Source organism: Galendromus occidentalis, unplaced genomic scaffold, assembly GCF_000255335.2.
Source record: "Galendromus occidentalis unplaced genomic scaffold, Mocc_1.1 scf7180000077515, whole genome shotgun sequence".
NCBI classification, from domain to species: domain Eukaryota; kingdom Metazoa; phylum Arthropoda; class Arachnida; order Mesostigmata; family Phytoseiidae; genus Galendromus; species Galendromus occidentalis.
Genome location: NW_003805503.1, coordinates 817,187 through 829,355, shown reverse-complemented (window position 1 = coordinate 829,355; position 12,169 = coordinate 817,187). Strand labels below are relative to the sequence as shown.

The window sequence follows — 12,169 nt, the reverse complement described above, 5'->3', positions numbered from 1 at the left end:
GTTTTCCCAACGATCTGCTACCGGGAGGCGGTGGAACGACTCACTTTTCCCGTCAATGTCGTCTCAAGGGCAGTAGCACACCGGGCACCGACCGTCTGGTCTGAGTTTCTTTGTGATGCGACAATTCCTCCCACATTGGCAATCTGTTGGGTAATCCCTGCAAGAGATTATGGATTTAGGTCTGAAGTCAAGTGACGCCATCGGAAGGTGCGGAACTTGTTGGCTGGCCAAAGCCCCGGTCCGAAACAGGCCTCGGAAACTAAGAGCTCACCTGCAAACCGGGTTGATTATTCCGGGGCTGGATTCGAAAAGGAAACACCGACCCGTGGCGCACTTCACACTATCGCACCCATTGATCGGGGTAGCGGCTGAGACCGTGGCGAGACTTGCACAGAAACTCAGCACCACGAGCAGGAGGACAGCTACGCAAGCGTTCCGCATTTTAAATGTGATTATGAATTGAAAACTTCAGTCTCCTGGAGTCGCGATGGTGACCTACGATTGCCAACATGTGTCTTCTCCAGCGGTACTAGAACGTGTACATAGTGGATTGCACCATCGTCGGTCGGATCGTCAACAAGAGAGGAGAGTTTCTGCACAGATCCCTCACCGACGGAATGGTCTTGATACCGCTCAGACCGTCGCGCACTGCGCCTTCCACTTTTGCCGCCCATACCGTTTGATACAATGAATGAGTCACCTAGCATTGTCCTCACCTGGACGCAAGCTCAGATTCTGTGAATTTCCACCGGGTCTCCGCGAGGTCATTCTTTACCGCTGTTATGTTTGCGAGCCTGGGATGCGAAGAAGGGAGACGGGTCATTTTCGACATTTCTCTCCATCTTTACCAATCTAGTTATGAATGCCGATGATCAGAAAGCCTTTCGGTCTGCACCGAGAAATGGATTGTGGATCCTTCAGAGGTCAGGAGAAGAACGGCATCGGATCTTCCATCGGAACACATCCTCGCAGAGGATGCGTGCGAAGTAGCGCCGCGAGCGTCATTCTCTGGCACCGTCGTTGAAATCCCCGAAGGTCTCACTAGCCAATGTTTTCCAGCCTCACAGCGCGAACGGCGACTATCCGGCTACATCCCACAGCGATAACAAGTTTAGCGCCCATTTATACCACTCGCAGATGATCGCCTCGCATACCGCAACGCTGGACTCCCCTAACGCGCCGGACGCTCCTCTCGAACTCCATAATGCAATCAGGATTGTGTCCCTTGAACAGGCCCAGATGAGAATCATCGCCCGGGATTTCGATCCGGATCGAATCAGACAGCCGGAAGATCAGGGGTCTGGTGTCTAGTGGATCATTGGTCATTGCTCTTCTCTCTCCCGAAACTTCCAGGGTTATTCTTCGAAAAACGCCACGTTTGTACCGCTCGCTCAGTGAAGATTTATTCAGCGTTGGATGTAACAAATCATGCCATCGAGCAATAAGTTAGAAATGATTCTTCAACTGTTCGCGCACGAGGTGTTATGTACAAAGTCCGAAGTCTACTCCACACCCATCGGATTAGCCGGCGAATGGATGTCGTCGATTTTCAAGATCATGCGTACGAGTTGGGTGGCCAACATGATCTGCTGTTTCTTGCCGGCTAGGGTCTCGATGACGTTCTGTTTCTTCATGTCGAACGTTCCGGTGAAGTTGCAATCGATTCCCAGATGCGGGTTCTTCTCTTTAGCTTGACGACTCTTCACGGCCGTGACCGTTTCGATCGGAGCTAGTCCGCTGTTTTCAGCCAGAGCTAATGGAATGGTTTCCAGAGCGTCGGAGAACGCTCTGAACGGATACTGCTCCAAACTTCCGAGACATCTGTCCGCCTCTTCGGCAACGGCCAGGGCGCATGAGATCTCAGACGCGCCGCCTCCGTAAACGACTCGGGAGTCGCGGACAAGGTTGCGGATGACACACAAGGCGTCGTGGAGCGACCTCTTGGCCTCGTCGACAATCATCTTGTTGCCTCCTCGAATGAAAATAGTCACGGCTTTCGAGTTTTTGCATTCCTCGATGACCAGCATACGATCTTTCGTGGTTCCGAAATTCAGTTCCCGAACCAGTCCGGCAGCGCCAAGCTTGTCGGTGGTCAGTTCGGAGAATCTGGGTACGATGCGACCGCCGGTGGCAATGGCAATCAGTTCGATCTCAGGTCCTCCGACCCAGCGGACGGCGGGCAACTCTTTCTGCAGAAGTAGATGGTTCGCTTCATCGTCGAAGCCCCACTGACAGATGACGAGGTTGGCTCCGGTCGCCTTAACCTGGTCGACCATCTCCTCGAATTTCTCGGCTTCGTATTTCCTCAGTGTCTCGTATTCCTCAACGGAGGTGACGTCCAACTTATGCTTGGTCTTGGGCTTCGGCGGCTCGAACGGACAGGTGAGGATGGCCAACTTCACGTCCTTCAGAGTCTTGGGCATCTGCGGATGGGACATGTCCTTGTCTACGATGACCCCCTTGACCAGAACGGTATCTTCGAGTTTACCGCCCTGCTTGCCTTCCACCTTGATGAGTTCGAAGTTCACGTCTTTGCGCTCGGGATCGGCAACCGCCATCACCGCATCGACGGCGATCTCTGCGAATTGGCGGTGACATTTGTTCACGATTTTCGAACCCAGAGTTGTCATGGCCACCCGGATGAGATTCTCCCTGTCGCTGACGGGGAAGGAGTCGGCGATTCTATCGAGGTTCTCGATGGCGCACTTAGCGGCCATGTCGAAACCGTCGGCGATACGGATCGGATGAATTCCTTTGTCGAGCAGCTGCTCGGCCTGTTCGAGGAGGGCTCCAGCAAGGACGACGACTCCGGTGGTACCGTCCCCGATTTCATCGTCCTGCGACTGGGAGAGCTGAACCAGGAGACGAGCGACCTGGAAGCGAGCAATCGATTCAAACTCCGTACATTGTCCCCTCGAGCTCGCAGGCTCCTGAGCTTCATCACGGCAAGGCACTTCTATGTCGGGCAATTCATCGAAAGAAATTGAATAGGATTTTCTGACGCACCTGATGATCCACATCCATTTTCTGCAGGATGGTGGCTCCGTCGTTGGTGATGCACACGTCCCCATCAGCAGATACCATCATCTTATCGAGTCCCTTGGGTCCCAGAGAAGTTCGGACGATGTCTGAGACCGCTTTCGCGGCGAGGATGTGCGACTGCAAAGAAGGAATCCGTCAGCTTCAGCATCTACCAATCACAGGATCAAGAAGCTGGAATCCAGTATTGGGATGGCAGCTCCCCGTGAGGGGGAATCCGTGAGTTTTCCCCGTGATTCACGCTCCGTCCATGACCCAGCCCGAGTAAGCAGTTCGTAAGACGAGGGACGCGGACGCTCGCAGAAGTTACTGAGTGAGCCGAGTCAGGTCCCGGAAAAGTCATCGTTAGAGGAGCCCAATAAAGATCTCGGCCCCAGGAATGTCATTCTCTATTCGTCGCTATCGACGCAACGAATTCGACGGCGAACTCCTTTACGAGAATGCTAGCTGGGAGGCCCTGTCATGGAGCGCTAGCCTTATATGGGCAGAACAGTATCCAGGCCCTGAAGGAAGAATGTCGACATTGTCCAGGCGCGGATCCTCGCTCTTCGGGGCTGAGTAGCTCCATGCGTCCCACCGCATGCCTTAGCTCACTCTGATTAGGATTATAAGGAGACCGAAAACCACGACGCCCGCGTGATTGTCGATTATGCGTACCTTGATAGCGTCGATGCCCTGGAGTCGCCTTTTCTTGTCTTGATCTTTGATTATGATGAACCGACGACCGAACTCATCACATGCCAGCATTCCCATCGCCGACATCTTGAGTCGATGAGAAGAAAATGACTTATTAGCGAAGAAAACTATAGAACGCTTTCAGAGTAGCCGGGCCTTGCCTCGCTCGTGGACACACCACACAGAGCTCTGTCGTCTGCTATGATAGCGGGCCCATTCCCGCTAGGCGGCCATCTTAGTCGAGGATCAAAGTATCCCGCCTCTCTCAACGTTTCTATCGGTAGGAAACCATGATCCGATATCCTGAGACTGAGGCAATGTGGTCTCTCTCAATGATTCTTACGGTAGAAGACCGCTATCCGAGTTCCTGAGACTGAGAGACTGCGGTCTCTCACACTCAGTCCACCCACAATCCTTCATCATCATATGTCCAACCTTCCCATATTGGTAGCTCGTTCCGCTGGATTTCCTTCCAGTCCTCGCATCATCTTACCTCCTCGTCCTCGAATCATTCGACTTCGGCCTCTGGAACTACGTCCTCTCACGGCAGGTACATGACGTGCTCGGACGTAGTCAGCTCGGCGAGGTAGACACTCCGAAGAGCTTTGGGATGAGGAACCCGATTGTTGTCAGACTTCTGTCCTGAACAGAGCTCGAAAACCATAGGACTACCGTTCTCAGGGCTTGGACCCCTGAGCGAGTCAAGCCCGGAAATCATAAGGCTTGCTTACTCAGAGCATGGACCCTCGAGAGAATCAAGTCCGAAAATCATAGGAGTATATTCATATGGGAGCATTCTTCCCAGTACTTCATCATGGTGATCGGATCTAACACCGGAAGCTGCGGGTGGTTCGAACTCGAGCTCCCGCTGCCCTTCCGTCGTAACCTCCGGGACTCCGGTACACCAATGTTGGCGCTGCATTCGCAGGGCCTCGCGGTGGCGGCGCGGTGCCAGACTTCCTACCGGGTCGCTGGAAAACAGAGACCGAGACGGTGACCAGGAAGTGGATGACGTTCAAAATTTATTCCTATGACAAGGATTCATGCTTATCTATCCATAGGTTCTATCCACCGTCGCCGGATTATCTGCGCGTATTTCTTCCCGACAAGTCGACTCAGGAGCTCTCCCATCGCATGGAAGCATTATGCGACCAGCTACAAATTCTCTGTCATACCTCATACTCATCTGCTAGGACGGCCTTTCGATCTCCCAGCTGTCGACTGGACGTCTGACATCCGTCCCGGCTCAGGAGACTGCTGAGAATACATGTCCAACTCCTTCCGCCTCACAAACGGACTCAGTCAAGTAAAGAGAAGTCCCGCGCGCCCTTCCGGTACCATTCTGGACGTTCTTCTTATAAACCAGGACAAGTCCCTGACCGCCGTAAACGGAGACAATCCTATACCTACCGACCGTTCGGCAATGCACTTCGATATAATCTGTGAGCTCTCATTTAGCAGCTCTCCGCATAAGCTCTCGTTACTTTTCTGATCGGGTCAAACTCAATCCTGCCCCAACCTATTACAGTTCCTTCCTCTCGCCTTCTGAAGATGTCCACTCAATGTACCATTCGTGTGATTTCACCCCGTGTTCCTCTCCAACGCATACCTCATAGATTCTTCAAACGTGAAAGCGTACGAAAATACGCTCTAAAACGCGTACAAGTGTACACGCCGAATTTCATGTCTAGCGCCACGGTCGGGGCGCTGATCCAGCGGGTCGGCCATCTTGCTTTGCGAATAAATGACATGCGCCTTCGTTGGGTTCTAATCCGAAACGAAATCGAACGCATCAGACTTCGCTCAAGCAAAACTTTTGCTCGACTCGGATCTCGAATTGATACTTGCTCGTGACATTTTCGAGCGGCTTACGATCCTCAAGAATTTTCCGATCTCAAAGTTCTGATCGCCGCTGCGCTCAACGTGCGACAGTGGCGCCCGGTTTGTTTTCATAACAGAGGAAGATGGCGATCGAAATAGAAGCGGCAGAGTAAGTTTTTGGCTAGAAAATTTAACTTTACGCCGGCGGGATCGCAGATTATACTGTAGAAGAGGTCTGGGAAGTCCCTCGCTGCTTCTCATGGGAGCGTTTCATTCTCAATCGACTGGGAGTCCGAAAATCATCTATAGGAAGTTTTACCGGCTTGGAGCTATACGAGATACGAAAGGAACTCGACGTCGCGAGACTCCATTTTCAGCTTCCCTTTGTCAGGACTATTTGGGCTCGACCCAACGATAGAGCTGAGCTTGCTCCGGGGGAGCTATCGGCGACCTTTGGAGAGAGCTCGAGAATTGAGATTGTTCGAATTTCGCGCGAGATGGACCGCCGCTTGATCGCGAGTCAGAGTGACGGAGGGAAATGACAGTATACGGGCGGGCGAATTCCTTGACGTGAAAATTATTCCTGTCATAATCAAGAGGTTGGATGCGCGTGGGCAATCTCTCGATTGTGAATGGCTTTCGAATTAATGTTGGCATTTTTCTCGTAGTGTGATTCGGCTCATCCAACAGTACCTTAAGGAGAGCAACTTGCACCGTGCCTTGCAGGTCCTACAGGTAATTCCCTATGTAATACACCTACAGTCTGGAATGATTCCCCTCATATGGACTGACTTCTGAAGCGGATTTCGAAAATTGCAGGAGGAAACCTCGATCTCACTCAACACGGTCGACTCCATCGACTCTTTCGTGCAAGACATACACCTGGGTCATTGGGACACCGTGCTCAAAGTCGTACAGAGCCTGAAACTCCCTGACAGAAAACTCATCGATCTGTATGAACAGGTAATACCGATCAGAGGTCATGAAGAATGCCTGTTTCCTGTCCGAAAACACGGGACCAATCGGTCATTCTTTTCCAGGTTGTGCTCGAACTCGTCGAATTGCGAGAGTTGGGAGCAGCTCGATCCCTTCTGAGACAGACGGATCCAATGCTGAAGATGAAAGCCGACGAACCCGAGAGATATCTGAACCTCGAGAGCTTGTTGAACAAATCATTCTTCGATCTCTCGGAGGCCTATCCTGCAGGTACGCTTCTCGGAGGTTGTTCCCCCTCGCCTTGTGATTTGTCATAGCGGATACAAAGAGCCAGTCGGGAATCTCATCATCGCCATTCATTTGTTTCCAGGCAGCTCAAAAGAGAAAAGGAGAGCTGCCATCGCGGCGGCGCTGTCCGGCGAGGTATCGGTCGTTCCCCCGTCCAGGCTGTTGGCCTTGCTGGGGCAGGCCTTGAAATGGCAACAGCACCAAGGTCTCCTACCACCCGGCTCTCAGATCGATCTCTTCCGGGGTAAAGCTGCTATCAAAGAACAAGAGGAAGAGAAATATCCCACAATGCTCTCAAAAACCATCAAATTCGGTAAGCGGGACGGGATCGTTAGAAACGGATAAAGCTTATGAGATCCGAATGGATGCTCTGTCGATTCGGAAGTGCTTCCGATTGAATGTACCTTCTTCCCAGGCAAAAACAGTGCCGAATGCGCCACTTTCTCGCCAGACGGCCAGTTCCTAGTCACAGGCTCCCTTGATGGGTTCATAGAAGTTTGGAATTTCGTCACGGGTAAAATTAGAAAAGACCTCAAGTATCAAGGCCAAGAGAATTTCATGATGATGGAGGACGCGGTACTCTGCTTGGAGTTCAGTAGAGACTCAGAAATGTTGGCGTCTGGAGGTCAAGGTGTGTGCGATCGGTGGAATCATAACGATTCTTCACGTGTGGTTCCGTCTCGAGAACATATTCCACGTGCGAAGGACAGTGGAAGGAGCTGACAATTTCAATTCATGGAGGCTTGTTCGATCCCCAGATGGAAAAATGAAAGTATGGAAACTCCAATCTGGACAATGTTTGAGACGCTTCGAAAAAGCTCACGCGAAAGGCGTGACCCGCATCCAGTTCTCAAAGGATTCGTCTCAGATTTTATCATCGTCTTTCGATCAGACGATCCGCATACACGGCTTGAAGTCAGGCAAACTGTTGAAAGAATTCAGGGGTCATACGTCTTTCGTGAACGACGTCGTGTATACCGTCGACGGTCATCATCTTCTCAGCGCCAGCTCCGATGGAACCGTCAAAATGTGGAGTATAAAATCGACTGAGTGCTTGCAGACATTCCACGCTTCATTGGGAGCTACTCAGGTAATCACCGTTCGAAAATAATCATAATTCAGCAGTGGTACCATTCATCGATGATGTGGGGACTGCTTGATCATACGTTTCATCCAACAGGGAGCGGCTGTGAATTCCATTCATCTTCTACCGAAAAATCCGGAACACTTCGTGGTTTGCAACCGATCGAACACCGTTTCGATTATGAACGCCCAAGGACAGGTTGGTATTGGAACCGAGACAAAGGCATCCATATACGAACCTCTGAGCGAACTGCAACTGATTGCGTTTTCCAGATTGTCCGGAGTTTCTCGTCGGGGAAACGAGAAGGTGGAGATTTTTTGAGTTGCGTCGTTTCTCCTCGAGGAGAGTGGATCTACGTCGTAGGTGAAGATAAAGTGCTTTATTGCTTCAACACATTGACGGGGACGCTCGATCGAACTCTGGCGGTCAGCGACGCCGAAGTGATCGGCGTTTCACACCATCCCCACCAGAACTTGATGGCCACATACTCCGACGACGGTCTTTTGAAGCTTTGGAGAGCCTGAGATCATCGTTTTCGTCTGGAGGCGAGTTCACTCGCGGGGGTGTATGTTGAATGAATGTGGAAAATCCCTGGACTCGTCGTGCGAGTCCCTGATTGACTTGAACTGTAAATTTTGAGAGATGAGGCTTTGTGAATTTTTCTTCAATATACGGATGGTTTCATACCGCGGCTGGTTCTATTCATTAGGCATCGCTAGTTCCCATGGCCAATCCATCGGTCGACCAGGGCAGTGCTCGACGCGCATCCGCGGTCAGCTCAGGCGGTCTTCGGGTGATAATCAGGTCGAGTTCCACAATTACGAATAGAGAACGGTCGAATCCGAGCGACCTGCGGGCTTCTCGATGCGAACCAGAGTAGGACATAGGTTAAAATGAGCTCGAGAATCTCCCCTACCCGCACTAGGCCAATCCATAAACTTTACCTCGCTCTCTTTCCATTTCCTCGAGTCTCTTGACCTGGACGTGATTCTCGAAGACTTCGGAGGATGACCTACTACTCTCGGTATTAAGAGTTCTTACTTCTTCTCCCCTGTTCAAAAAAAAGTTGGAAAACCATCTGTCTCAGTCAGGCCTAAGAGAAATCTCGTTCTACCCTTCTTCCTTCTCCCTATATTCATATGCGGCCTATACCACTATACGTACGAATAAATACTCGTTCTCGAATCGAATACCTAGGCCGCATTCGTCATGAAGTTAATCAATTGATCGCCAAAGTTGCGAAGTAGATTCGATGCGCGGACTCTTGATCGGCGCGCGACTCGCGTCTCGCGTGTGGCCTACCCTCGCCGGAAATCTCGGGGACGTTTCCAATTATTTCCGAATCGATCATTATTGATCCTCGAACTGATCCGAGAACGGCCCCGCTTAGGTGGAAGAGATCTCTGACGAGGACGCCCAGCGGATCTCTCGCTGAGATTGTATCACTTCCCATCCGAAGCCATACTTTCCATTGCCGCAGCCGATGAAAACCCCACAGCTTTGGACTGGACAATCCCTCTCCCTAGAATTTCGGCAGCTGTCTCCCGAGTAATTCCTCGTGATGGTGAATAGCGCTTGGAGAAGGCACATTCGAGATATTTTCTGCCGAGATCGAGATCGGTGATCTATGGATCTGAGGTGATGATCGAGCCGTCATGCGTTCCGTGGCTCGCCCTGCAGATGATTTAATTCTAGTACCACTGACGGCTCCGATCGGAACGGATACTCCGGATCAGAGGGGGATGCCAGCAGAAGAAGATCCGCCTTCGGGGACGATAGACGGAAGCGAAACGAGCCGAGGGCGCTCGGAATACCGCGGATGTCGTCTCCGCATCCCATCCCGAGAACAAGGAGCTCGAGTGAAGGAACCCACCCCACCGGAACGAGCACAGAAGTACATCATTTTTCAGTACAGTCGAGCCATCCGATCATTAAGAATTAGAAAGAAAAGGGGTCGTGCTCGCGACCCACCGAGAAGTCGGGATGGGAGATGAGCGGAGATTCGCATTGAATGACTTGGGTTCCGTATAGCGGAGTATATCGAGGAGCAGGAACTCTGAACTGCCGTCGGAGCCGAGCGCGACGTTGTTTCCCCTGAATTAGTTTGGGGAGTATAGGGAAGTCTCGGTTACATAACGCTGACGCGAGGATCTTCGCCTTGGTTGGAGTGCAATACGGCCATGTCACCGACCAAGGGGGTTGCCGCAGCTATACCACCAGACCTTACCGGGATGGATTCCACACGGCGCGGCGTATCCGAGGGGGGAGGTCGCAACATCGGAACAGGCATGATCCTAAAGTTTTCCCCCTTGCCATGAACCAGAGACGTAAAGCGTCTCCCCGATGAGGCAAGGCGCCCCACCACGTTCGTGCAAGCCGACCCGGTATAGTTTAATTCTGGAGAGCTCCTCTCGGCCAGGTCCAGCTGTGGCGTTAGAGAATATTATCTTCTGCGGGAACTCCGGGCCCTTCAAGCGGAAGGCAATGCACGCGAGCCAGTACATGCATTTGAGTCAGTTTCCTCGCTATTCAGTCCGGGACGAGGGGCGCTATCTGGGAGGTCGTTCATTACTTTTTATCGGGGAGAGATACGTCATGAGAGAGGAGACTCCCCGATCTGACCGAGACAGCGTGCTCGAGCCTCCTCCGCCAGGAGTAGACGAGGATCTAATCGAATGAGAATGATTCGTAACCCGGAAATCTCTAATCGACTGAATCGCGCTCGTAAGGAAATTTCGTCAAACTGTTTTGTCAACTCACCGAGAGACCCCAGTGAGGAATGGTTCGTTGGTCCCGAACTTCCCCGTATCTCCCCGTCGATGTCTCTCTTTTCGGTGCCGTTCTCATCTCCAACTCTCAATGGTGTCCGTCTCTCACGCTGCAGATATACGGCCATTCGATAATCATCACTGAACAATCGACCAGGAACCTTCAAAAAACGCCCAGCGTTCCGAGCAGAAGCGTGAAGACATAATATTACGAACCCTGAGGACGTGGACGGAATCAGGGACAGAGCAGGAACTGCAATACAGTGAAGACAGGAATCTCGGAACGCCAATATCGAGTCCCGGCCTTCGCTCTTCTTCCGATCGACCCGTCCGAGTGACTGAGCTAATATGTACAGTCTGACTGCGAGTCGATCGATCCCCCCGTCAACCTCAGGACCGGCGGTTCCGATGGCTCTGCGGCGACCGTATCTGTGGTGGTGGTCGTGTTGATGGTGTGGTAGATCTGTCCGTCCGTCCGTCCATCCATCCATTCGTCCGTTCGTTCGTTCGCCCGCCGGTCGTCGCGTACAGAGCGAGTAGAAACGAGCAGAATCAGCAGAGGAGTGTTTGTTCCACTCGCTCTATGTTTCATTTGTCGGATGGTGACTAGGTGGCGCTGCGCGAGATCTCTGTGATTGGCCGACCGAGAGCCGAAGAGGCCTCCCACCTTTCGGAGGGCACAAGCTGCCTCTCTACGACGACGGCGGTAGCGGCGGCGGAGCAGCGGCGACGATCGCGCGGCTACGACGGCGACTACGACGAGGGATCAATCTCATCGCGAACGAAGAAAGAGAAACACCATCTACCCCGCCGTCAGCAGCCTACCGGCGGCGGCACCGAAAAAAACTGAGGTTACTATTGTGGTTCGGACCTACCGAATCTTCGAGGGACCATCGGTGAGGACGACATCGGCACCGGCAGCAGCAACAACAGCAACAGCTGAACAGGCGACTCTGGACGCGGGTTTGGAGCTGCAATCTTGTAGGAATGCGCTGAAGAGCTCGCGCCCAGCCTTCGCCGGATTCTCTCCGTTTGAGACCGCTTCGAGCAACCTGATTCCGCGGTCCAACTCCGAGACAGAAGTGCTTCTTGATCCGCGTGCGTGCGTGCGTGCGAGCACCAATCGGTCCACCTGTCTTCTGCCCGCGCGACTCCCTGACCACTCGAGCGCTCCTCCGGGTCGGGCTCCATCGACGACCATTCGAACAGGTCCTGTTGTGATTCGGAGTGATTCGACATCTACTTTCGAAGTTCGTCGCCATTTGTTGTTGTTGGCTGTTGTTGCATTATTTTTGCCCCACACACTGTGAAATATCCTGTTGGAGAAGTGAGTGAAAGTGCGAGTGACTTGTCTGACTGAACGACATCCCGGAGTGAATTGTGTTTTGCTTTGCCGCTCCTTAGGATGAGCTCCGGATCGCTGTCCCAACATTACTCATCATCGAGCTGTTTCTGAAGACTGATAGGACTGGGAAAAAGTTGATTGACGTAGTGGAATGCCTTTGTTCATATCTGCTCGGATAGATACGTTCTGGAGCAGCAGCTGTGTTGGACGACA

The 12,169-nt window shown here is 52.3% G+C and overlaps 2 protein-coding genes across 2 annotated transcripts; one reads left to right on the top strand and one right to left on the bottom strand.

The window, feature by feature from the left end:
• Positions 1-1,376: 1,376 nt before the first annotated feature.
• CCT5 (chaperonin containing TCP1 subunit 5) lies at positions 1,377-3,921 on the bottom strand. Its single transcript, XM_003747246.1, has 3 exons — positions 3,697-3,921; positions 3,007-3,159; positions 1,377-2,873 (listed from the first exon to the last, which is right to left on the bottom strand). The coding sequence occupies exons 1-3, from the start codon at positions 3,799-3,801 to the stop codon at positions 1,503-1,505; spliced, it is 1,629 nt and encodes a 542-aa protein (XP_003747294.1). The 5' UTR covers positions 3,802-3,921; the 3' UTR covers positions 1,377-1,502.
• A 1,750-nt stretch (positions 3,922-5,671) lies between these two features.
• Positions 5,672-8,429, top strand: Smu1 (Smu1 spliceosomal factor). Its single transcript, XM_003747244.2, has 9 exons — positions 5,672-5,704; positions 6,204-6,270; positions 6,355-6,498; positions 6,576-6,741; positions 6,842-7,072; positions 7,175-7,390; positions 7,518-7,849; positions 7,940-8,041; positions 8,116-8,429. The coding sequence occupies exons 1-9, from the start codon at positions 5,679-5,681 to the stop codon at positions 8,365-8,367; spliced, it is 1,536 nt and encodes a 511-aa protein (XP_003747292.1). The 5' UTR covers positions 5,672-5,678; the 3' UTR covers positions 8,368-8,429.
• The last annotated feature ends 3,740 nt before the right edge of the window (positions 8,430-12,169 follow it).